General features: G+C 47.5%; 1 protein-coding gene across 6 annotated transcripts in view; it reads left to right on the top strand.

Annotated features, from left to right (window-relative positions):
- mib1 (mindbomb E3 ubiquitin protein ligase 1) overlaps window positions 1-24537 on the top strand; it is a 48893-nt gene extending 24356 nt beyond the window's left edge. For 2 of the 6 annotated variants that reach the window (XM_035527838.1, XM_035527836.1), the window contains 10 exons: window positions 12124-12256; window positions 13348-13434; window positions 14131-14289; window positions 17153-17334; window positions 17546-17735; window positions 17845-17923; window positions 19037-19156; window positions 20925-20996; window positions 21539-21639; window positions 22329-24537. In XM_035527838.1, the coding sequence (XP_035383731.1) occupies window positions 12124-12256; window positions 13348-13434; window positions 14131-14289; window positions 17153-17334; window positions 17546-17735; window positions 17845-17923; window positions 19037-19156; window positions 20925-20996; window positions 21539-21639; window positions 22329-22469 (1264 nt within the window). In that variant the 3' untranslated portion in view covers window positions 22470-24537. The remainder of the gene's footprint in view (window positions 1-12123; window positions 12257-13347; window positions 13435-14130; window positions 14290-17152; window positions 17335-17545; window positions 17736-17844; window positions 17924-19036; window positions 19157-20924; window positions 20997-21538; window positions 21640-22328) is intronic. The other 4 variants (XM_035527839.1, XM_035527837.1, XM_035527841.1 and 1 more) reach the window with 4 other exon arrangements.
- The last annotated feature ends 215 nt before the right edge of the window (window positions 24538-24752 follow it).

Genomic DNA, 24752 nt, shown 5'->3' with positions numbered 1-24752 from the left:
ATTGTGCGTCCTGCAAGGCGAGCAGCTAGCCTGCGCTAGCACAGGACCTGCTTGCCTGCTTACCATTCGCTGCTCTATTTTTAGTACGGCCAAATAAAGTGGTCTCTCCTGGTCCTGCTTCTATTTCCCCCTCACTCCATTCCCTGCTCCTCAACAACCACCCCCCCCCCTTTTTTTTTCTTTGCGTATTTTGACCCACCCCCCCTGTCTTTCAGTCCTCTCTTAAATAGTGCCAGAGCATACTGCATATGGCGCAGTAGATCTTCTTCTGCTTACCTCCATACTTAGTAACAGGCACAGTTGGGTGTGAAAGAGTGAGAAGGAGAAGAAAATGGCAATCAAAAGGGGACGTGGGGGGGACGTTCAAGGGGGTGGGGTTTTGGGGGGGGGTGTCAGAGTAGGATTAGGTAGCGGTGAGAAACAGACCTGTTACTTTGCCAGATTAGCCCCCGTCAGCTCTCCCTGACTCACACCCAGTTTGCAGTTCATCCGTGCTCCAGGGCGCACACAAACGTTTACCTCCGGGGCTTCACGTTTCCCTGCACCATCATGAGCTTTCCTTAATTTTCCCAGTGGCACACTCTGGCTTCCCAAAATATATGATTAATTGGGATCTTCCTTCGCAGCGTGACTGTGGCGCGACCTCTGCGCCGTGCCGTTATAGCTGACCACTTGTGCCTTCCCGCCTCTCGCCCAGCCCTCAGCTCATGCTCACCAAAGTAGTGCCATTACTGGCTGAAGGCGCTGGCTAATCTTCCAGAGTAGCGCTTTCTTACTTTTTAGCATAATGTCCCTTTTTAAATAATAATAATGGACATCTTTGAGGGGGGAAATTGAGCCAAGGTTCATCGCACACTTCCTTTGGTGCACTCCATAATATTGCATATGTATGTATGTATTTATTTGTTTATTTGTTTATTCCCCCCCCCTTTAATTTATGTACTTGCTTACTTGATTATTATAAATAAATGTAGCTTTAAAGTTCTTGCGTTTGCTAAGGACGCTTTCCCCCAAAGACCCTTTGCCTTAAGATGAACTAGTTCTAGCATCCGTTCACTAAGTACATGGCGTACATTTAATCAAGTGGTGGTGGGGGTGGTTGTTTTATTGATGCTCTTTATGGTTCAGAGACAACTTATTTTATTCTCAGGCCAATTCTTCTTGTCTCATGTGAAGTGCAGTTCAATTAATGCACTGTCAGTTGAATATATTGCCATTCAATTGTTCTGTATTTACGGGGCTTAGAAGAATCGACTATTTGCCAGGTGTAATGCACTCCGCCAGCTATTGCATCTCCTTGAGGCCCAACCCACCACTAAGCGAGGCCTTAGAAACTGCCTTGCTTTCACCAGCCTTGGGTGTTTTAGGCCAAATATTTATTTACTATTTTTGCCCTTTTAAACTAATTAGCTTGGACATCTGAATGCCATCACTGGCCAGTACCAAGTGCTATAGCTGTTATGTGTGCATGTACATATTTTGTGAGTGTGAAACACACAACACATGCGTAAGCATGTCACATTTTAGTAGTTGGCATGTAAAGTGTAGCAGTGATTTTGTGAGGAAATGATTAAAAACAGTAGAGAAATGCATTTGGTCTCTCTTCTGGTCTCTCTTCTGTAGACAGCTTGGAGGTATCGTATCAGTCTAGCTCATGCTCGTTTTTCATGCCAGGGCATTTTTCGCGTTGCATCCTGTTTATTTGCTTATATCCTGTTTATTTGGAAGTAGCCACTTCACAAATACCACAGAAGTACACACCATTAGATCTCCCCCTCATGAGGATTAATTGTTAAGCTTAATGTTTAACCATGCTGGTAATCACTTGAATGCCTATGAACAGACTCATGTTCGTTGTTAAAATCAACTTTACATGTTCTGGTAAATTGCGTCATTGTGTCATATCCAGAGAAATTTTAGCAATTAGCTTGGTGTTACAATGTTGTGGCATGACTTGGACAGATGAGGACAGTGCTTCTCATTGGGAGTTTGCAGGTTCGAGTGCCAATAGTGCCACGCCCATCTGTGCCAGGAGTCCAAAGAAGCAAATTGGTGTTGCTCTCTGGGTGTCATTCACTAGCCAATCGTCCGTCTGTTTGTGGTTGGTTGCCGAGGGCAGCTAGTGCTGTCCTCCCAGTGCACGGGCCTGCCCTCTGCTCGAAAAGATGTGGTCCTTGCCGCCATCTCGGAGGAAGAACATTCTTGCCGTACCCGCCAAAGTTGGTAGCTGTCTCAGGAGATGGTTAGCTAGCTGAGGACAAAAGCATAGATGATGATACAAATTTCCATGGAAATTAGAGTATTTTAAGTAATAAGTAATTAGAGCAGGGTTGGCCTGCTTTTAGGTTGGTGACTGTCAAATTTAGCTCCTCAGCCTTTATTTTCATAAAGGTTTTGTGGTAACAAAAGTGCCTATTTGCATATTTATTTTTGATAATGTGTTTTATACAACCAAATCCTTTTTGGTCGGTCCATTAATTTCAGCTTTCAAAGTTGGCAGTCACTCAGATGTTGCTGCCCGGTATATTGTTATAGCTGATACGGATAAGCCAAGAATGTGAGATTTCACTAGCCAAAATGGTTTGTCCAAAGCCTAATCCTATTTCTTTTTTTCTTTTTTTTTCTTCTTTTTTTTTTAGTGTCCCCTTAGAATTGAGTTACAAGTGGCAGTGGTTAAATTCTTCCCTTACAACATGGGACAACCCTTCAAGAACCCAGCACAGTCAGTAGTCTTCAATTTCATGCATCAGTTGCTCACCAAATAAAAAAAATAAAAAAAGAACACTGCTTCATTACCTTCATTAGTATCGGTACTCTGTTGGCAACCCTGCCAGTCTGCATTGATCTTGGAGTGGTAAAGTTCAGCAACCTCCTCGCTGGTTTTGGGAAGTATATACATTCGAGGGTGGGTTGGTGACATGAAAATATGTCAAAATGTGGGCTTGCGCACAAAAATGGGCAATAACAATATAGCATTATATAGTGACATTGGTGGACTACTAGCTATTTTTTAATGTTTTGTTCTGAAGAAAAGGACCACATAATGTGGACCATAATGACACAACCACCAAATTATCTTAGGTTAATCTTCATTATTGGAGAAATTGCTTGCATTTGTAGGCTTCTTTGGCTGTTTGCGCAGCCATTTTGCCAGCGATTTGGAGAATTTCTCTTCATACTCCATTTGGAGTGTGCCTCTGATGAACCTCCGATTGGAGGCCCCTGTAGCCCTAACACTTCACCCTGCACCTCTGTCTCAACAAGAATCGGAACACTTCCCATAGGGATGAACGCACAAAAATGGAGGGCTAGGCCTAAGTGGTAGAGACGAGAGGTGAAATGGGGATTGGGCCTAACGAATTGTTTAGCTTTAGTGAGAAGCATTACTTCAACCCCTCTTCAACTTGGGCAACATGGCATGCAAATTGCCTGTTTGGAATTGTGGCACTTCACTATATGGCAAAGCTGTTGTTTATGGATGGCAATTCATCCCTGATTTTGAAACTTGCCCAATAAGTGCCTTCGTTTTTTGTTTTTTTTTTAAAAAGGCCCTTCTCCAATCCTTCGATACCTCTTTGGCTGAGCTTGCAAATGGTCATGATTTGTGAAAGTTTCAAACAGGGCTTTTAATGCCTGTGACCCTCGGGGTGGTGAAAGACAAATTACCTGCTTAATGTTATTGCTTGCGGATTCATTTTGGCACAGTTCTTAATGCCCAGTGGGCACTACACAACTTTCAAACTCTCAGAAATGCTATACAGCTCAAATTGCACAACAGATGTCTCCTGTGACCTGTTGTTTTGTTGACAGGTGTGCACACTACATGACACTCGCATGTTACACAGGTTTTCAAATGAGAAGGTCCCTGATGAACAGCATCTGACTGCAAATATCACTTTTTCCAAGAAAACATACAAGAACTGTAGCTGTGTGTTAAGGTGGATTCTGAACAACTGGATATAGTGGTTGTTTCTGCTCTAGTTTGAACAGAAACAAGAAAAAAAGAATTCGAAGTAAATCGCGGGAAGAGAATTGGTTGAGATATGGACAAGGGCCGTTTATTCTTTCGAGAGCTAGAGTTCATTGGCTATTGTTCATTGCAACCCTGTTTACTTGTTGCATAGGTACTCCCACTACAAGCTTTGACAAGATTAATCACTGTAGGTTCTGTGACAGCTCATACAGCGGGAAAATCGCATTGCTGAATCGCTCATACTACGTAAGTGTCGAGGCGGGCATGGCAGCGATTTCTCTCCGAGTCCTCCACAATTTGCCTGCGACAGCAAAATGGCCGCTAGACTCATGTAGTGCACACAAGGCACAAGACTTTGCTCACTTGCTTTTGGGGTTTTTCTTGCAGTGAATCTATATAAGGGAAAGTTTATTTCTAACAGTGCTGTAAGGCAAAAAAAAAAAAAGTAGACTGTTTAAGTCTTCACCTCACCAACGTGACGAAGCGAGAACCTTTTTAATTTGTTGATCTATTAAATTAACGTATTCATTTATTCAATTATAAATCTGTTTACCACTTTTATACTGTCACGTAGTTCCCATATTATAAGGACTTTTGCACGGGAGCGCTTGTGACGTGGCTGACTCGGTACGCTCTGGTTTGAAAACTAAATTCCCAATCCCCCATCCGCCCTCCTCCCGTAAGCACTCCATCACGGCGAGGCCGTAGCTGCTGAACAGCAGGCGGAGTAAAAGTGAATTATGGCGGCCAGCCCGAGAGGCGCCCGGGGAACCCTGCGGGCCCCCCGGGCCACTAGCCCTCTGCTTGGCCCCGCTGCGCTTGTAGCTGCCCTCCGGTCTCGCCTTGCCACGCCGGCCCACTTGACGCGCGAGCCGTTTGCTCCCTGGCATTTTTCAGGGTTGCCGCCGTGACATTTGCTGGTTTTTCCCTTTGTCACTTTTTTGATAAGGAGGGTGACTGGAGTATGAGGAATGGCTTTGGAAGTGCATCTTCAGTATCTTAATTATATAGCTATACACTGTGGATATCGGGTCATTTTCGGGATGATTTAAATTGACCAGTGCTTATGTATTGCTTATTCTGGGATGAAATTCGTCCTCCCATTTAAAATAGATCATAGAAAATGTATTCATCAATCAAACATAGTTTGTGGCTTGCGTAAACGCATTACTTGGATGCCAATATACTGGTTGCTTTTTAAAAAAAATAAAATAAAATAAATACATAACTGTTATTCATATATTTGTATTTCACCACCCAGCACTGATCTAAAACGCTTTGCTGTGCCCCTAACTATTGAAAAACAGCAAGAGATTTGCAGTATGAACGTTATGACCTTTCCCCCCCATGACCAGGGTTTCGGGCCGATCTGTTCACCCAGTCTGCCTATGGGCAGTCCGACTCACCAGAGCCCAGTGGCGGAGCTTGTACTTTTGTTTTGAGGGAGTGTCAGCCAGTGGCACGGTTCCCACCGTTTCGCGAGCCAGTGTTGTAATGCCAGAAGGAACAGCTATAAGATGGTGGAGAGTTTGATCCAAGTGCGAGGTGATGAGACTGGCTCAAAGGAATGGCCAGAAACGCTTGTCCTGCACTTTGTTCGTCCTCGCTGGAGCTCTGCGTCATTTTGAAGAATAGGCTGTAGCATCTAGAGTTATTGTGACAATATCTTATCAAATTCCTATCGAACTATCCTTTGCTGTTGTGCTGACTGTGCATGGTCAGTCTGGATGTAGTTTCTATAATTGCACATTGTGCTGGATTTGTCATGCTGCAAGACATTTTTTTTTATAAAAGGCAATATATCTTCAGTTACTCCTACAAATGCATAATGACTCACATTTGGCATCTTGATGCAGTTATTTATGTTCATGCCTACTCATGAATGACCTGGTCACATGTGGGGCCTCAGTAGTGTTTGGAACTTTTCAGAATGAGTACGTGTGTTCACATCAGTACCACCTAGAATGACCACAACACATCCACAACTTTAAAAGACTGTGTTGCTAGCCTTAATTCCTGTTCATTATTAAGTGTATTGTAAGAATTGGTAGCGTTAAGTTGTAGTTGCACAAATACTCTGCCCTGTGTCAACAACTGACCCACACTCAAGTGCTGAATACCCGTATGGCCAATGAGGTTGATTTTATATTTATTTTTTGTATACATTTAACACTGTCAGGTAGGAGAGGTGGTAGCTTAGAACTAAAAAAATGTATAAATTCTTCTTTTGCCCATGTTTAACATTCATGCTACTTCATGTATAGAGTTCATGTTGGTGATGAACAACACTAAGGTAACAAGTCCCCCGTGTTTTTAAAGCTGAATTCAACCTAAGAAACTATTTCATATTTACCTCCAGTGCATGTTACAGGTACGAGAAAAAATGCGTTTCAAAGGGCGGCTAGCTTCCTTGGTTTGCCTAGTTGCATTGTGCAGTGTTTTTCTGGATATCCTAAACAAAAATGTTGTGTAGTGTATCCTAAACCTTTGCTGTGCAAGTTGCCATACATCTGCCAAATGTTTCTGCCAAAGGAAGACCTAGTGAAGGTAACATTTAATACTGTACAGTCCACATGACTGCTGTAGTTGTTGGATGTGGGTTTTTTAAATTATTATTATTATTATTTAATCCAGAAAATACTGAAAATTATTATTCAACCGTGACTGAATCTCGACTTGTCGAATCTGAAAATGTGTTTCCTGCTACGTTATTGTATCAGTGACATTTCCCTCTGACATTTCCTCTACTTTTCAACCAAGTAGTTCCAACTTGGAATACTGGGGAGTCGAGATATCGTACTCTTTCAATTAATAGTGAACACTGGCAATAAATATTGGGCGTTACGGTTCTTTTTACATGTGTGTGTAGTTTTACATGAACTGTATTCCAATCTTTCCAACTTGTATTTTCATGGTTATTTGATTTGACGTGTACCTCATCATTCTCTGAATGCTTTCTAATTGACCAGCACCAAAAATGTATGTGATTGCTGTAGATTGGAATATGAAGTGTTGTGTGGTCCTCAGTCCAGAGGTAAGCTATTAACAGAACCCAACTGCAGCTTGTTGGTTCTGTCTGTTAATAATGCATCACACTGGCAGTAATGAGCGTTCTCTGGAAGAAATGCCACACTATAGGCTTGTTTGGCTCATTCTGGCATAAAATGCCCCAATTTTGCCGCTTTGTCTGGGTGCTTGTTTGTCTGGCTTTCTCTTGGTGGCTGTGTCTTTTATCTGGGGAGAAATCACCAGCCATTCATTAGTCGCATCGCACTTCCCAGCGGGTATGTTAAGGTGACACGAACAAAGCAAAACAAAGACCCAGCCCTTCATCTGCCATGAACCCAACGCTCTGGTAAATGGTTGTGGATTTGAAATGATTTAAAGACCAAGATTTATGGCCTTGCTATACGTCAGTGACGCCTCTTCCGCCCCCAAGCCCCAGACGTCGACTGGGCAGCGGTGAGCTGCCGATCGAAGGCCCGAGTCCTGGTCAGGGGGCAATAATTCTCCACTCTAGCTCCTTGTCATGCTTTGTCCTTCAGTTTCAAGCTTTAGTCTCCAGCTCTACTCTCAGTAAGCATGTGCGTTTTATCCTCTTTTTCACGTTTAAGCGGGGCTAACCTTTATTCTCCCACCCGTCGAGGTTGACATGAGGAGACCAGGGCAGTTGCTTATCTTTAGAGACCAAGTCAAGTTTGCAAAGCTGTATTGTCTTCCAGCCTGATATGGGCTTCAGCAGTAGAAGTGGTCCGGTTTTCACAGCAGGACCTCCGTTAATCGGGTATGGGGGGGGAGAGATTTGAATGCTGTGCGTAAAAACTCAAGCTCCTCTGCTGTGCTTGATGTAGTCAAAGCAGTGCAACAAATTCTACCATGTCAGCATGACTCCTGTGTTGTGAATATCATCAGATCAAATCTGGCCGGTTCTGTGGTCAGAATGTGATGGGTGAACAGGAAAGGTGGGCTGACGAATGTTGCTTGGCAACAGATTACAGTCTGTAATTGTACACCTATAAAATGCACCTGTAAGATATCTAATAAAATGGCTAATGAGTGAATAAAGTGGCCAGTTAATGTATACTGTCTTTACAGCCTGAAGCTGCGTAGCTTGTGTAGCCTTATGCTGGTCTCATAATTTAATTATTCTCCCAATTAGTCCATTATTGTAAATTAGAAATCCATTACTCTAAAACAATTTTAATTTGTAGTTACTCATGTATTATATCTGTTGTGTTCATGTTTAAGGCATGTGAGTCAGTGAAATTTGTTTCTGTGAGAGCAAAGCAGTTTTGAAAGGAGCGAACCTTTTGTCAGGGTGCCTGGAGGAACTGAGTGTATATAATTGGGTCATGGATATTACTGTGCCATTGGTCCCTCGTTGACTCGAAATGATTTGTGTAAGAGGGACGTATCTGTAATGCTAAGCGAACGCTTTGCTGAAGTGAAGAGTCTTGCAACCTGCTCTTTTCCATTGACCTTGTGCTTTCACCAGCCTAAGAACATAAACACCTTCAGCAAACACGGACCCGGACCGCTCAGGAGCCATCAACGGCTGTTTAGAAATTCCACGGTGGAACCTCTTTTTATGCTAATACGATTAGATCAAAGCGTAGACCTACCAGACCCACGAGATGACTGTGGGGGAAGGTCACATTGAAGAGGAAATGATGCGAGTCACGATTCATAACAAACTACACTTTACCAAGCAACCCCTCCCTGCTCCGGTCATCTTCTGGAACTCATGCGAGAAGAAGGTCCAGTGGCACTTTTGGACAGGAAATCCTGGGTCAAAGGTCCCTGTGTGACAGACAGAGTGTGGCACCCAGAGGGTGCATTCACAAGCTTGCTAAACTAGGCTCGTCTAATCTGGTCTCAGAGTCTTATTGTATGCCGGTCTCCATATGGTTCCTTCTGTGTACTAAAGTAAGATGCTTTTTCAAGGCCAGGGATCTAAATAGAGGCCATCCTCTTTGATTGAAAAATTGCCTTCTCTTTAGTTTAACCAGGCAGTGAACGTAGGAAAATCAAATGGCTTCTTCTGACAACCTTATTTCAGATCGATTTCTAGTTTAGCACTGGAACAAATTGTATGTTCGTCCGACCTTGAGACGAAACAGATGTCTTGACAAGCTGTTATGATAGTTTGAATAACAGCGTGTGTTCTGGTATTTGTAACAAACCCTCTTTAATGGGGGGAGAAAAGCCCCGTCCAAGTAGCTCTCTCCCTACACACAGCGCTGGCTAGGTCACGATTGCTTGGACGCCCCTCCGCTCCCCTTTCTGGGCCTCGGCAGCATCGATGCAAGGGTGGGAGCCCGCGTGTAATCGCCTTCCTCCTGGTTCCCTCGGAGAGGCTGCCCAGACACCTCAGAAACGACGGTGCCGCGTCGCGCTTTTTGCGCTAAGCTCTTCCCTCTTGGCGGCAGTGGAGAGCTCCTGCTCCATGACAAATTACCAGGTGGCTGCCCGAGACAGCAGGCCCAGCCGACGTGCTCCTCAGGGACCTTCGCATCTCGCAGGGTGACCCAGTTCCATCACGCCTCTCCTTCACCTTGCTTCTCCCTCCCGTTCTTCTCTGACGCTGACTTGTTGGCTTCCTAAGGCCCCATAGTTTGGTTGTCAGCGAATCCCTTTACATTATTCCACCCTGGCCCAGTCAAATCGATAGCGACAGCCTTTATTATAATAGTTATAATAATAATAATAATAATAATAATAATAATAATAATAACAATAATAATAAAATGGGTCCCCTTTGTTGTTTTGTTTTTTTTTTAACTTTTGTTTTCCTAGCCAAGCAAATAATCTACTGGAAGGTAGATTATTTCGGGGGCACTCCGAAATCTTGAAATTCACGTTCCTTTTGAGTTCGTGTCTGATGGCCAAGCTAACTGCAATGCAGCAAACTGAATTAATATTAATACCCACCTATTTCTACCAGGCAGGCTGGGAACCTGTCAATCTATCCTCCTGGAGGAAGGGGATGGGTGTTTGCCTGGGCTAAAACTAAGCTGGCCCCGCATCGGAGCCCTGTGACCAACACTAGGGGGTGCCAATGGCAAGCCCAGGCACCCTTAAGGCTTGGGAGACTCCTACTCTCTGGGGAAGATGTTCTGCCAATGCGGCGCTCTCACCAAACCAGCAAACCCTGACTGCACCAACTCTCACAAGCCCTTCTGGAGATGGAGGAAAAACCTTAACGGATGACTTCAGGCTTGTGTGCCAAAGGAGAAACACGGAGCAGTGATGCAGTGAGCAGTCGTGGGCTACGTTGGGACCTTTTTGCTACGTGCACAAATTCAGGCATCTCTGACTGTTTTGTCATCAGGACTGGAAAAGCCGCTCTGTCCCTGGGAACCTGTACCCTCAGTAGATATGTCAGCAAAGCAGAGGACGGCAAACGGTAGTCGAAAGCTGAACATATGTTTAAGCACACTTCCGCATTCCTGGGAGCTGTGTGGACGTGTTTGGGTGTGCGCGCGTGCGCACGTTGCATGTTCACTGCAGTACAGCTACCTCGCTCTGCAGCCTTCCGAGTCTATACGGTCCTGCTGATCTCTCTCTCTCTCTCTCTCTCTCTCTCTCTCTCTCTCTCTCTCTCTCTCTCTCTCTCTCTCTCTCTCTCTGTGTGTGTCACAAAAAGAGAAAATGGGCTGCCTTTAGCACAATCCACTCTGTATATACAGCACACGTCATGAGTCTGCTGAACTTCAGTACCTGGCTCGTCACTGGTGGTATATTGATCCATTCCTCCTGCCCTGCGCCTTGGTTTTTCCCGTCGCCACGCTCCTCTCCCTCCTGCTCACGTTCCTGGAAATCTTGATCTGACTTGAGCATTTGAGATGTGGGAGCTGGTCTAAACTGCCATCCTGCAGTGGGTGCTGGCTTTTCCTATAGGCACACGGGCACACACAATAAGGTCACGGAATTGTTTGGGGTTTTTTTTTTCTTCATGCAACATGGCTCATCTGTCCCCTCTCCACCTTTTATTTATTTTATTTTTTTTAATGTAATTTTTATTTATTTATTTATTTATTTATTGTACTTGATTTGATTTTATTTTACAGATTCGCACATCGCTTATAACCTCCCCAAGCACCTTCTCTTTTACCAGCCTCACAGTAACTGCGCTAATCTCCCCGAGCCCCCCACATAATCCTCTGATTTGTGCCGTATGCATAACCTTCCTTTTGCATCTCGGCCCAGCACCTGCGTTCCTTCCGTGCGGAAGGTACCCCCCCCCCCCCCCCCCCGCGCCACCCACCACTCCCGTCTTGGGCTTTGCCAGCTCGCGTGCCAGACTCTTCGCCATCGCAGGCGTCTTTTCCGTTGCCTGTGTCACAATGCGGCTTCCCCCCCCCCCCCCCTCAGCCCTGCAAGGGCCGTGGGACACGCTTCCCGCCCGCAGCGCCTCATCTGGGGTCAGTTTTGGAAACGGCGAAGAGGCTGGAAGGCTAATCCCAGATTCTCCTCAGCTCGTGTGCACTGCTGAACAGCAGGATGGTGCACCCTGCTTCCCAGGGCTGCGTACCCTCCATGTAACCTTCCCACCGTGCACCACTTGCGAGAGCTTAAAGCAATCCATGGAAATCGGCAACGTTGTCCTCGTCGTTTCAAGATCTCGAGGTGGATTTTTCTTTTCTTTTTTCTCTTCTTTTTTTAAGTTTTCAATTTCTGGCTTCTTTTTGTTTATTGAAACTGCTAATGAGCCATCAGTGGGCACTGAGCCGCGGCCTGAAAAGCCGTTAACCTGTTTCTTTAGCGCCGTGTGGGTGCGCACGTGTTGTCAGAGGCAACACGCGTGTCTCGTTCGCCAAGCGTTGTGGGCATGCCTTCACGGGCATGACCCGAAAAGGCTCTACACTGCCCATGTGACACAGTGCGGCAATTCAAATTCCAGTCATTGTTTATTGGAAATTGCATTTTTAATCTACTGCAGCGAGCAATTTGAAAAATGTGTTAGTGGGTTAACAGTATAATCCTTGATCATACATCCGTCGTGCTGCTGGAATGTTTACACAGGTTGTCAAAAGAAATGTTCCCATTTAATGCACTTTGCATTCTCTCAATTCTCTATCATTTCATATTTGCAACATTAAATGCATCTTTGTGTAACCCCCCCACCCCCCACCCCCACCCCAATATAGTGCCATGAGGGTGCTGCTGTCCAAGCTGCCGAGACCCTGGATAGTGGATGAGAAGAAGGATGATGGCTACACCGCCCTGCACTTGGCTGCTTTAAACAACCATGTGGAGGTGGCAGAGCTGCTGGTCCATCAGGTAGACATTCTGGCCTCTCTCTCTCTCCTCTCTCTCTCTCTCTCTCTCTCTCTCGCTCTCTGGGGTTGTGGCTTGCTGCTTCAGCAGAATTTCTTCTTTTTCCCCCCCACATGAATGAAACCAGCTATTATCTCCATTAAATGGTGAAGCCTGTCAGCTGTGTGTTACGAAAGTGCTGCAGGAGGTTATTGCCATGGTCGCCCGGGGTTCTTCGGCCCAAAGAATGGCCACGCGGCGAGCGTCCCACCAGGCTTCCATCTCAGAACTCCTAGTTAAAGGAACCCCCTTGCCACCCAAACGCCAAACCTGAGCCAGCTGCCACCCAAACGCCAAACCTGAGCCAGCTGCCACCCAGACGCCGAGCCTGACGGCCCTTGGCTGCATTATATCTTGCAGGATGTCACCGATGCCCCTGCGGTCTGCTGAAGCTCACGGCCTGATTGCAGCATGAGGGCAGCATAAGGGCAGTGGGGGGGGGGAGACTGACAGATAAAGAGAGAGAGAGAGAGAGAGAGAGAGAGAGAGAGAGAGAGAGGGAGCGAGGGGGTTTACAGCAGTGACTCCAGGCTCTGCCGGCTAGCTGCAGTAGAAGCTGCACTGCAGCAGTGCAGAGAGAGGCTGCGTTGCTACGGGCTTCCGTCCAGGAACATCTGAATACAAATTACCATTACGTCCCAGCAGCTCGTGCTCCGGAACACAGGCCTGAGGGATGGGAATTCGGAGCGAGCCCGCATGCAGAGCTGCAGGCGGAAAAGGCGTGCACACGCATCGCTCAAAAACGACAGTCAAGACCAGCCCAAAAGCACCGCAAGGGAGGAGGGGTAACGCCTGGGTATAAGGCGGATGCGTAAACCGAAGCATGCCGTCCCGCGTGTGCGCGTGAGGGCCCGGCAGCTCACAGGCTGTTGTGCGGACAGCTGTGTACTTCAGGGCTCAGTCCACTCCTAGTATGCCATCTCCCTAATGGCTTCTGATTGAAAGGGTTTTGGAACGCGAGAGAGCGTGCCAGCTTTCAGACAGCGCGCCCTCAGCCAAATGTGATTAAGCGCCACGAGGCTCAAACCGCCGTCTGTGCCACCTCTCACTCACAGGGCAGCGCCAGCCTGGACATCCAGAACGTCAACCAGCAGACGGCGCTGCACCTGGCGGTGGAGCGCCAGCACACGCAGATCGTGCGGGTGAGTTCCTACCCCCCCCCCCCCCCCCGCCAATCTCTCCGTGTGTGTGTGTGTGTGTATGCGTGGGTGCGTACACTGTCCCCTCCTGCACCCGTGCATGTTTGAGAGGCGGGCTGTGGTTTGACCGCTAGCTTGCGAAGCCCCTGCAGCTGATTTTGCACCCTCCGGCTGAGTGAAGGCCGTGTTTGGAGGGACGGGACTGTGGAGGAAGGGGGTGGAGCGCCGAAGCACCATCTTGTGGCCGTGGATGGGGATTGCACCTCTCAGTTCAGCAATGGAACTAGGGTCCTTTTTACAGAAGAATCCAAGGAGTGTGTGAAATGATGAATAGTTCTCTAGAACTACAACTCTCAGTGAAAACGTGTGTGTGTGTGTGTGTGTCTATTCTCAGTTTAAACTGTGCATCGGTGCCTTTTTAATGTAATTTCTGTGTAAAGGTGTGTTAATTATGCCATGTTCTGCATAAGTGCATGGCGTTAAGATGCTTTAATATGTTCATGATGCAGACCTGAGCCTTTTTATTAATAAAGTCCCAGGAGAAACAGACTTCTACTGTTCTCTTCAGCATGAATTAAATCATAAATATTGCATCTCACCAATTGAAATATATGGTTTCATTCACACTTGAGATGAGACCGGAGCCTGGTTTAAAAAGGCTCGTTTAACCCGGAAGTCTCCCCCATGTCGCCTATGCAGCTGCTGGTGAGGGCCGAGGCCAAACTGGACGTGCAGGACAAGGATGGAGACACGCCGCTGCACGAGGCCCTGCGCCATCACACGCTGTCGCAGCTCCGCCAGCTCCAGGACATGCAGGACGTCAGCAAGGTGGAGCCCTGGGAGCCGTCCAAGAACACGGTAGGTGCCGCACAGCCGCACGGGTCCGCATGCGCACCGGGGGAGGGGAGGGGGGCGGAGCAGGGGCAGGGAGGTGGTGGTATATCTGTCTCTCTCTCTCTCTCTCTCTCTCTCTCTCTCTCTCTCTCTCTCTCTCTCTCTCTCTCTCTCTGCATCTCCGATGCAGTGGTGAGTGAACCTGAAATGATGAGCAACGGTGGGTTCCACACATGCGTTCAGCCAGACGTGGGGGCGGAGCTTATTGAAGTACATGCGGCGGGAGGCGTCACCGAGGATAGTTTAATGCGAGGCTTCTACAAGCTGGTGTGACTGCTGTAATTTGTTGATCGGATGAAAGTGTTGTGTATCTCAGGGTCTGAGCCTTGATTAAAGATGTTTTCTGTTGTGTCAGAGGGCGGGGCAGCGATTGGTTTTGTCTGTAGTTTACTGTGGGGGAAAAAAAATGACCCAGAATCCCAGAAACGAAGGGGAAGTGGAATGTGGTTTCCCTCAACCAAGCAACTCTGTCCCAAAGCACCCAGATTTGGGGCGGAAGCCCACTCCCTGTGGCTTTGGGACCTGTTGTGGGAGCCGTGCTCCCTGGGTTAACAGTGACTGATGGTACACAGGTGGAAAAACCCTGTAACCTTCCTAGCGAGTGGCAGGCCCTGCCCTCTGCTAGGTGGAGAGAGGCTGTCCACTATTCCCCCGCGCCTTGTCTGGAGGACGCTGGCGAGAATCCCAAAGACCAGCCCGCTGAACAAGAGCCAGCGGTGGGCGTCAGCGAGGCGTGGCCTCCCCCGCTTGAGCCGAGAGCCTAATTGAAATCTGCCCTGCATGTTACTTCCCAATCTGGCGGCCCAGCGGAGGACGATCGAATTTCCCGGCCCAGCGGGCCCATCGCGGCAGACGGGGGCGGGACGCCATTGGCGCGAGGCGGAAAAAACGAGAGGGTTTGCTGTTTCAGACGCCCCGCCCAACCAAAGCAGGGCGGCGAGCGCTCGTCCAGACTAGCAACGGGAGGAAAGGCTGTAATAAAACGACTTAACAGCTGCAAAACGCGAAACTGCACGCTCGCAGGCTGTTACACTCTGAACTGGCCACTCCGGCGAGGTTAACTCCTGTTTTGTGAACTTTTTTTGTTTTTCTTCTTCTTTTCTTTTTTCTTTTAAATAGCAAACCGGCCACTCCCTCAGCAGTCATGCAGGAACAGTGTTCACGCTCATGGCACCATACAGGAAGCCCTTGGTTTGGCTTCTGAGGTAGATGCCGATGCATTGTGTCCGATGGGATATTGGCCATAAACAGCTCCTGAAGTGAACTTTTGGTCTCTAAACGTAATGGGACAAGTACTGTGACCGGTAGGGGCTGGACACCAGCATGCCAGATGACATGGGGATTTTGAAACCAATGTTAATCTTTAAGTAAAACCACCGAATATGTGAAAATCTGCTGATTCATGTTCAAATGTATTGGCAGTGGGAGCAGAGTGTAAGGTACTCCGCTTGTAATCAGAAGGTTGCCAGTTGAAACCCAATCACTGCCAAGTTGCCACTGTTGGGCCCTTGAGCAAGTGCTTTAACCCTCAATTATTTGAGTTGTATTCAGTCATAATTGTAATTTGCTTTGGATAAACACATCAGCTAAACACTGTAAATGTAAACACATTCACTTTAAAGGTTCTAGATGCATGTTGCCTTAATATCGCACACATCCGATTTTTGTTTATATATGGGTGATGAAGGCCTGTATGATTTGTGTACCACAGTGCCCCCTGAGTTCAGAATTACAGTTCAGGTTTAATTCTTGATCACCATGTCAGCATTTCATAGCGTGTCAGCGATTTCTGGCATAGTAAGCAGAATTGAACTTTTCCACGCACAATTGAATTCCCAGCATAGTTTCTGAACAACTGCAGAGGTATTAACACATGCAAGTTATCTTGAGTCTTGTATTTCATGCCAATTAAAGCAGTTAGCCAATATATTTGCCTGTTTTAGTAGACAAGCCTGTTACTGTGGTTTCAGTAAATGGCTTGTGCTAGCAGAATGTCCAGCGTTTATCCGTAGTTTCTTGATTCCTTGGCGCAGGTTCTCTGGTCACTGTTAACAGTCTAGGTTTTCAACCTGAGAACTACAGCTTGACAGGCTATGGCCTTGCAGTTGACTCTTAATTCAATGCAAAACATCCCCGTTTCGTCACACGAAGGCATGCCCTTCATTTAAATTACGTTACTATAGCATTATAGTGTCAGTGTTTGATTTTTTTTTTTTTTTATTAGTTTTTTCCTGCAGGTATTTTAATGCACACTTATTTGAAGCCTATCTTGGAAGTGTGCAGCCTGCCACTAAGTACGGTCTCGCGCAGTCATTGACTCACTTGTGCGGTCTGCAGAGATCTTTTCCTCAAAGCCTTCCCTTTCACCATCCATCCCATCTAATGGCAGGCCTTGGATGTGCTGAGTGACGTCTAACCCGCCGTCATCAGCAACGCGCGTCCCGCTGGCCTGCCCGTAACGGCCCCCCGACAGCTGGTAAAACCGCTGAGCTTGGATAGGTAGGCCGGCCTGTTTCAACACTCAGGGAAAATCCTCTCCTCCTCCTCATCTCAATTTGCTGAATACGGTGCCCATCTCCAAACATACAGCACGAATGCATTATACACAAACGCTGCATTATGGCTCGGCCATACCACTTACTGGGGGAATCTTGTGGAGTTTATCTTGGGTCCTAAGCCCACTAATCTCTTTATCTTGGGCGGTCTTTTAGGGCGGGAGATGATCATTCATCTTCACTGCCAAAGGGTATTCTAGCGCAGGGTTGCCATTGGCCTTTTCTGAACATGTCCTTCCCACTACCGACACTGCCATCCTATCTCTGTGCAGCTAATCATGGGACTGGGCACCCAGGGGGCGGAGAAGAAGAGCGCTGCCTCCATCGCCTGCTTCCTGGCCGCCAACGGCGCCGACCTCACCGTGCGCAACAAGAAGGGCCAGTCCCCGCTGGACCTGTGCCCTGACCCCAGCCTCTGCAAGGCCCTGGCCAAGTGTCACAAAGAGAAGACCAGGTGGGTACTGCGCAGACACGGCTTGGGCACGACGGCAGGCTTGGCTTTCATCTGTGCCGCTTCTACATGCCATGTGAACTTAATCTCTCTCCCGTGCGGCGCCCCCGTCCTCCCCCACTCTCCCCGTCTTCGGTTTCTTCTTCCTCCTCGTGTTTTCCATTCATCTTTTCTTCCTCTCGTCCCCGGTCCTCCGACGTCACTCCCCTCCCAGCGGGCAGGTGGGCTCCCGTAGCCCGTCCCTCAGCAGCGCCAGTGAGGCCCTGGAGGAGTGCATGGTCTGCTCGGACATGAAGCGCGACACGCTGTTCGGCCCATGCGGCCACATCGCCACCTGCTCGCTCTGCTCGCCCCGCGTTAAGAAGTGCCTCATCTGCAAAGAGCAGGTCCAGTCCAGGACCAAGGTACCCACCGCCGCCCCCTCACGCCTGCCGGCCGCCGCACCTCATGCGTGCGTGCGTGCGTGACGGTAAGCTCTCTCTGTCTCCTCCTACCCCCCCCCCCCCCCCCCAGATCGAGGAGTGCGTGGTATGCTCCGACAAGAAGGCGGCCGTGCTATTCCAGCCCTGCGGCCACATGTGCGCGTGCGAAAGTAAGTGGCGCCCCCCTCCCTCACAACATTCCCTCTCTCTGCCCTCCTCAGTTAGGGCCCCGCCTCTGTTCCTCCCTTGGGCCATCGCACCGCGCCTCCTTCCTCGCCCTCTGTGTTCACTGCACTGCAGTTTAGTGTCCAGCAGTCACATTGGAATTAGGGAAGGCCCGAAATTAGGACTTGGATGTTCGTCAAGGGACTGACGGTCTGGCCATACTGTACTGCTATTATATTGCTGTAAGCTGTAATTATGATATTCCTGGCAGTATATTCAAGCGTTTGCTACATGGCTAAAGATTGGCCTGTAACGACCAAACAAATTCTGCACGTTTTGGAATGCAAATGCCGTAATTTACTGAAACACCCACAGAACACTCATCTGGAATGTCTGGCTTTGGTCATTTTGCTCAGACCGCATGCAAAACCGATTTGTTAGGCGCCTCGTGTGCACAGCGCAGCCTCCTGCACCACAAAGGCTAATTTGGCATTAACAGTCAACAAATGATGTATTATGGGACAGGATGGGGAAGCACTGCTGTACCTCACTGCCCTGATTAAAGTAGGGCCCGTCTTCCAGAATACCTCAGAGAGGTTCAGATTGCCTGGCCCCTTTGATCTATGCTTAACTGCTTCGGGTTCGTTACCCATTAGTATGCTTGGCGTATTACATAAAATCCTCCACTAAGCTTGCGCATTCAGCCTAGTTAGGGTCTAGATGAGAGACAGCCGTGCCATCGGCATGTTTTTAACGGCCTTGTACTGTGAATTTTGCCATCCTGCATCTGCCTTCGGGGGGTTATTTGTTCAGGCCTTTACAGAGCTGGTGTCGATCAGAAGCCGAATAACCCACTGCTGCCCTGTGCGGGCGGATTAAGGGGTTGGTGTAGTTGGTATGAGCCCCCTACGCCCCCCTGCCCCCTCTCTTTCCTGACCCTAAGGCGTGGCTTTGTAACCCCTGACCCTGGTGGACAGAGCTCATTGTTAGCCTGCTAATGAGCTGGCGTGGGGTTGTAACCCCAACCCCCCCACCCTGTGTGTGTGTGTGTGTGTGTGTGTGTGTGTGTGTGTGTGTGTGTGTGTGTGTGTGTGTGCGCGCGCGTGTGTGTCCTACAGACTGTGCCAGCCTTATGAAGAAGTGTGTGCAGTGTCGGGCGGTGGTGGAGCGCCGTACTCCTTTCGTATTGTGCTGCGGAGGGAAAGGTATGGAGGATACCCCTGATGATGAGGACCTTAGTGAGTGAACTTCCACACGTTCCACCTTTTTTTCCTTTCACTCTTTTGTCTTCCGTTCTCAGCTTTTGCCATGATGTATGTTTAGCTTGGCTTCCGCTGTTGCTCCACCTCTCTCTCTCTCTCTCTCTCTCTCTCTCTCTCTCTCTCTCTCTCTCTCTCTCTCTCTCTCTCGCTGGTGTCCACGCTTACGTTTCTCCGGCTGCCACTAATACGGGCTTTCCTTCAAATGACTCCTTCACCTGAGCCCACTCACCCCACCTCAGACTCTCCAACCTGCCCTGCAAGTCTTTGATGATAATCTTAGCGTCATAACCGAACAGCACGCCAAGCAGCGTTCGTAATGGGTAGTTTCGTTCTGAAAGTGTTTGAGGAATTCACATCATGTTCCTTTAGCAGGAACACAGAAAAATTTGAGGCTTTTTTTTTTTTTTTTTTTTTTTTTTTTTTTTTTTTTTTTAGGTGTATGCACATGTAGACTTCTCCCTCCGTTTTTAGTCCTGTTTTACGCTGAGTCACAGGGCATCAGGCTGACTATGGCATACTGCGACTGCATGAGCTGTGTTTAGATTTCATCATGCTTTTGTCTTTAAGTTCCCTTTCACCATCATTTATCATTAAAGCACTTCAGGGCTCCTCTCTGATCTTTATGTTGGTTTAGTTTGAGTTCAAAGGGATACTGGTGCAAGTTCACTTATACTGCATTTATTTTTAGAGGGATCTGTTTCTTTGTAACCACGCTTAGATGTCTGACAGATCCCCCAATGACCTCAGGCACGCGTGTGTGCGCGCGCGTGCGCGTGTGCATATATGCGCGCGCGCGTGCACGCACGCACACGCGCACACACACACACACACACACACACACACACACACAGAGTCAAGTCAACAGAGGAATGCAGCTTGTACGTCTTATCTCTCCCCATGCCTGGGTTCTGTTTGTCATAAGGGGTCACTTTGAGCCTAAAGCCCCACAAAATGACGTCCACACTCTCAGAAACCTTTCCCTCCCTCTACCACGACCCTCTCTAGCGCGCGCACTTATCCTCAAGCCCCGTGCTCCCGCGCCCCTCCTCCCACCGACCCAAGTTCTGGAGGCCACACGCCACCTTAGATGGGCCAGGAAAGCATACATTTGAAGTCCCATTTTGTTTGCCCCTTTAATTTCACCTGTACTAGTAAAAGTGGCCTTTAGCTCAGGGTGTTTTGGTTCCACTGTGAGTAATTGTTTCTCGGGTCTATTGTAATAATGTTTAAAATTTCACAGCGTCGTCTATGCTGTGGTCAAAAGAAGGGGTTTTTGCTTTTCAAGTTCTTTGTATCCTGTGCTTAAAACGAGTGTTAGGTGTGTGTTCATTTATTTTCATCAGAAAGTCTGCTGATGAGCCCCACAGAGTTTTCGGTAGAATTTTTCTTCGTTGCACTTTGCTAATGAATTTTAACCTCAGTTCACTTCCCTTGCTCTTTGTGACTTCCTGCTGCTACTTTTCTCGAGCGGTACGGTTTTCATTTTCACACCAGCTTCCGCCGACCAGCAGCGGCCATTCCTCTTCCCGTTCTCCTCCTGTATTCGCCCCACCCCTGAGGTCCCTGTGGCCAAGGCAGGCCTTTGCCTCGCATATTTAACGGCTGGTCACCTTAACCCGCTCTTTTCCCACCTTCCACTAACGAGCACGCCCTGGGACTACGCTGTAGGCCAGGCTAGGTTGGCCCTAGGCTGACTGGCAGAACGGCATGCGTTTACATAACACTGTGACTGGTTGCTTCTCAGCAGGGGGCTCAAACTCAATGGCAGGGGGGTCGCAGGATCTTCTCCAGCCCAACAATCTGGCTCTGAGTTGGTGTAAGTATTCCATTCCCTCCCCCCGCCTTGGTTCTGTTCCTCCCCCCCAAAACCTATCTGGTCCCCGCTGCCCCAGAAAGCCTGCCCCGATCTCGCCACGAGCCAGGCTTAGCTGCCATTTCTGAGCAGGTGTGGCCTCAGAGCACCACAGCTCCAGGTTCTGGTGGGGGCCGGTCGCGAGTCAGTCCGTCACATTAATGCTTGAGCAAGGGCTGCAAAGGTGTACAGCTCACGTGTTTTTGCACTGACGTTTTTGTAGTGCAAATTTTAATTCACCGTGGGCAGCATTTAAGCCCTGCTAGATAGCTACAAATTTAAGCCACACTGAACGAAGACCACTGCCTTCATTGTGACCCCAGTAATCATGATCATTTCAGATGCATTTCAAGAGGTTCCTCCCACAACCCTCCACCACCTGGTCAGGGTATGGAAACCCATTGGTTGAGAAATCACCTGCAGACAGTAGATGGGGTGTCTCCTACCAGCAGGTGGCATCAGTACTGCGGCGGAATTCTCAAAGCCTCTCCGTCTTTGCCTTGCAGCCAGTGGAAACATCCCAGCCCTGCAGAGAGACAAGGACAACACGAACGTCAACGCAGATGTCCAGAAGCTCCAGCAACAGCTGCAGGACATCAAAGAGCAGGTACATTGCAGCCAATTTATATGGAAGGTTCAGGGCGGAAACAAACCGGTCTAAGTTGAGGCAATGTAAATTTGTTCCAGCTGGCCGATGGGGTCTTTTGGGAATTGTACGTGTGCACTAGCCCATTCTCGTTTCAAGCCGATGAAATAGTTCTCTTTCATGCTTGCTAACTGATTGTACCTCGAATCAGAGCACGAATAGTAGAGTGACTTGAACGTCTCCTCCGTGTGTCGAGCAGTATTGAACCTTCTGTGTTTAGGTTTATTGCTCTTTACAATTGTTTTCAGAGCAAGAAACTACAAGTCCCATGTGTTTGCAGCCCATCATGTCATGAGTCCTCCACGCAAACTGGCTTTTAAATGGTTCAGCCCTGGTCTCTGGGATTAGGGCCACTTTGCTGATGCGTTGCTTTTGTATGAGCAAATGGGCACTTTTGGTTTAGATAAGCAGTGTAGTTCAGTGACCATCATAGGATATGAGTGCCAGCAGTGCTGTATGTTCTCTGAAAAACTGGACTCTGGAGAACCCCTGTTCTGAACTCGCCTCTAGAGATCATTTTGTGCGGTTGTAATTTAGTAATTACATTACTTCTGCGATTTAGCATGTTGTCTCGCATGGCATGTTTGCTGCTGAAGTGAATTTGGACCCGAGACTGCCTGACGGTTAACCACTCGTTTATCTCCGCCCAGACCATGTGCCCGGTCTGTCTGGACAGGCTGAAGAACATGATCTTCATGTGTGGCCATGGCACCTGCCAGCTGTGTGGCGACCGCATGAGTGAGTGTCCCATCTGCCGGAAGGCCATAGAGCGGCGGATCCTGCTCTACTAGAGCCCTAGGCATCAGCTTGCGCCTCCCCGAGCTCCACTCACCTGCCATCTCCCTCGTCCGCAGCACGCGCTCCCGTGTCTCCGCTGTGAGCCAGCGTCAGTGTTACATTGCTAACCTTTTACCATTTTCCTCTTACCCAGACTGAACTCGTGTGTTTGACACTTCAAAGTTTCTTTTCTGTTTCTCAGCAGAGAATTGCGTTGTGTTGGAGGGTTTTGGTTTGGTTAGTTAGTTAGTGTTTTTGTTTTGGTTTTTTTTTCCTATGTGATAAAACTCACTACATGAACACTTGCTTCTTGTTCTTTTTTTTTCTTTTTTTCATTTTGTCATACTGCCCAAGGCTTTTGACTTTCCCAAAATCATCTGGACAATTAGATATAGCGTCAAGTCCTACTCTGTCAGTCTGGTGACAACCTTAACACAGCCGGGACCGGTTCAGTCCGAGGGTCCGTTTGGCGCCGGGCCTTTGCCTGCACTGTCCGTTCATCCCCCGCCTCAACCCCAGCTCCACCCTGAGGGGGGGTTGTGATCACTGCCTGGACATCTGCAAGCTTCCAGAGACTTCAGACATAATCACTTTGACCCCACTTTTCCTGCTGTTATATCGCACTGATATCACTTGCTGAAAACACGTGTGTCCATGTCGTCAGGGTGAGTGTGCTGAGCTTTGGTCAGTCGTCATGATGAAGGTATTGTAAAAAAAATTTGAACACTAAAACCCGTCACTTCCTTATTGTCAAAACTGCCTGAAACCCTTGTGCTGCCATTTGATTCTGGGACTTTGAGGTCGCTACATTTCAACTGAAATATCTCTCTCTCTCTCTCTCTCTCTCTCTCTCTCTCTCTCCCCTGTCCTTTTGTTTTTTTGGTTTTTTATCCCCTAAGCCACACATTACAAAGTAACATTGTTTTCCATTCATCAGGGCACTTGCACATCGATGGCTACACTACAGTATACTCATGGAGTATTATTGTCACATTTGCTGGCGGTACTATGGATGTAAGCTCAAGGTTGGCGAGTACAGCTTCCTGTGAAATTAACCCGTTGTCTTAAAGAGCAACTGACTTAACTGACAGCAGAGTTTGTTGTTGAGTTGTCCATCAGTCCTGCTGCATGTTTATGGCTACATCGCCAGGAAAGAGACTGCTAATAACCATCGATCTTGTGGTGTTCCAAAAATGTTAAAATAGTTTGATACTTTCTTGGGCATAAGGTGCTGTTTTAAATATTTAGTACATATTATTTTGGGAGGGGGGGGGGGGGGGGTTGAAAGCAGACTGAGATGATGTACAATGTAATATAAAGTCAAAAAAGGTATAAAGAGTAAATTTTCTGTGGATACCAGCAAGCAGGAAACTACGTTTTTATGGTAGTTTTTGTTTTGCTCATAAGTCATAATGTTTCATTTTGATAAGTCAAAAGAAAGTAAATTTGCTGTAGCCTAAGGGGACTATTTACCAAACTGATGTAACTTTCTGTGCTTGTAGTGCAGTTCAAATCATCTGGCATAAGCGTTCTCGTTCTGGTATCATTTCTGTTGTCTTGATCAACAGTGTTTAACCATGCTGAAGTCTTACAAAAAAGTTGGTCGGGCACAAAGGGTGTCTGTCAAGTCTCTGTAGTCATACAGAGCCACTGTCCACAGCTGAGTCTATATCGAGAAGGCTACATCTGTGTGTGTGTGTGTGTGTGTGTGTGTGTGTGTGTGTGTGTGTGTGTGTGTGTGTGTGTGTGTGTGTGTGTGCGCGTGCAGAAAAAGTAGCTTCATACTTTTGCCTTTTTAAGGGTTTGTATCATTTTCTGTGATGTTAACATTCATTGCTTAGATGCACTAATGTCCTTTTAATGGTAGTATTGTGCTGTCATGGTTACTTAACCTGTTTTGTACCTTATTTTCAATACATAAAAACTATTCAGGTTTACGGATGTCAGTACTTTTTTCCTTCTTTATTGGCTGAATGTTTGATGTATGCAGTACATTTCTCATTAAATAAAGCTGATCACTCTGTATTGCAAAGTGCTATTAAAAGAAATGCATTGCTGAATAAAGATCAAATGAAACAGTAATTTGGTAACCAGTAAATTTGCTATAAGGCAAATATTGTATAGCACGTGTTGACAAAGATGTGATGCAGCTTATTTCAGTGTTGGCTTGATTTGGACTACTTTCCGATGATCTTGGCTGTCGATAATGAATCATTAATTTCTACATGTGTGTCAAGCTGTACTTCTTGGGTATTTTGATGGGTGTTTACAGTTTACTGTGGTCAGAACAGAGGGAC

This window comes from Electrophorus electricus, chromosome 7, assembly GCF_013358815.1.
Source record: "Electrophorus electricus isolate fEleEle1 chromosome 7, fEleEle1.pri, whole genome shotgun sequence".
NCBI lineage: Eukaryota > Metazoa > Chordata > Actinopteri > Gymnotiformes > Gymnotidae > Electrophorus > Electrophorus electricus.
Note: the sequence above shows the minus strand (reverse complement) of the source record. Positions and strands in the feature narration are given on the sequence as shown.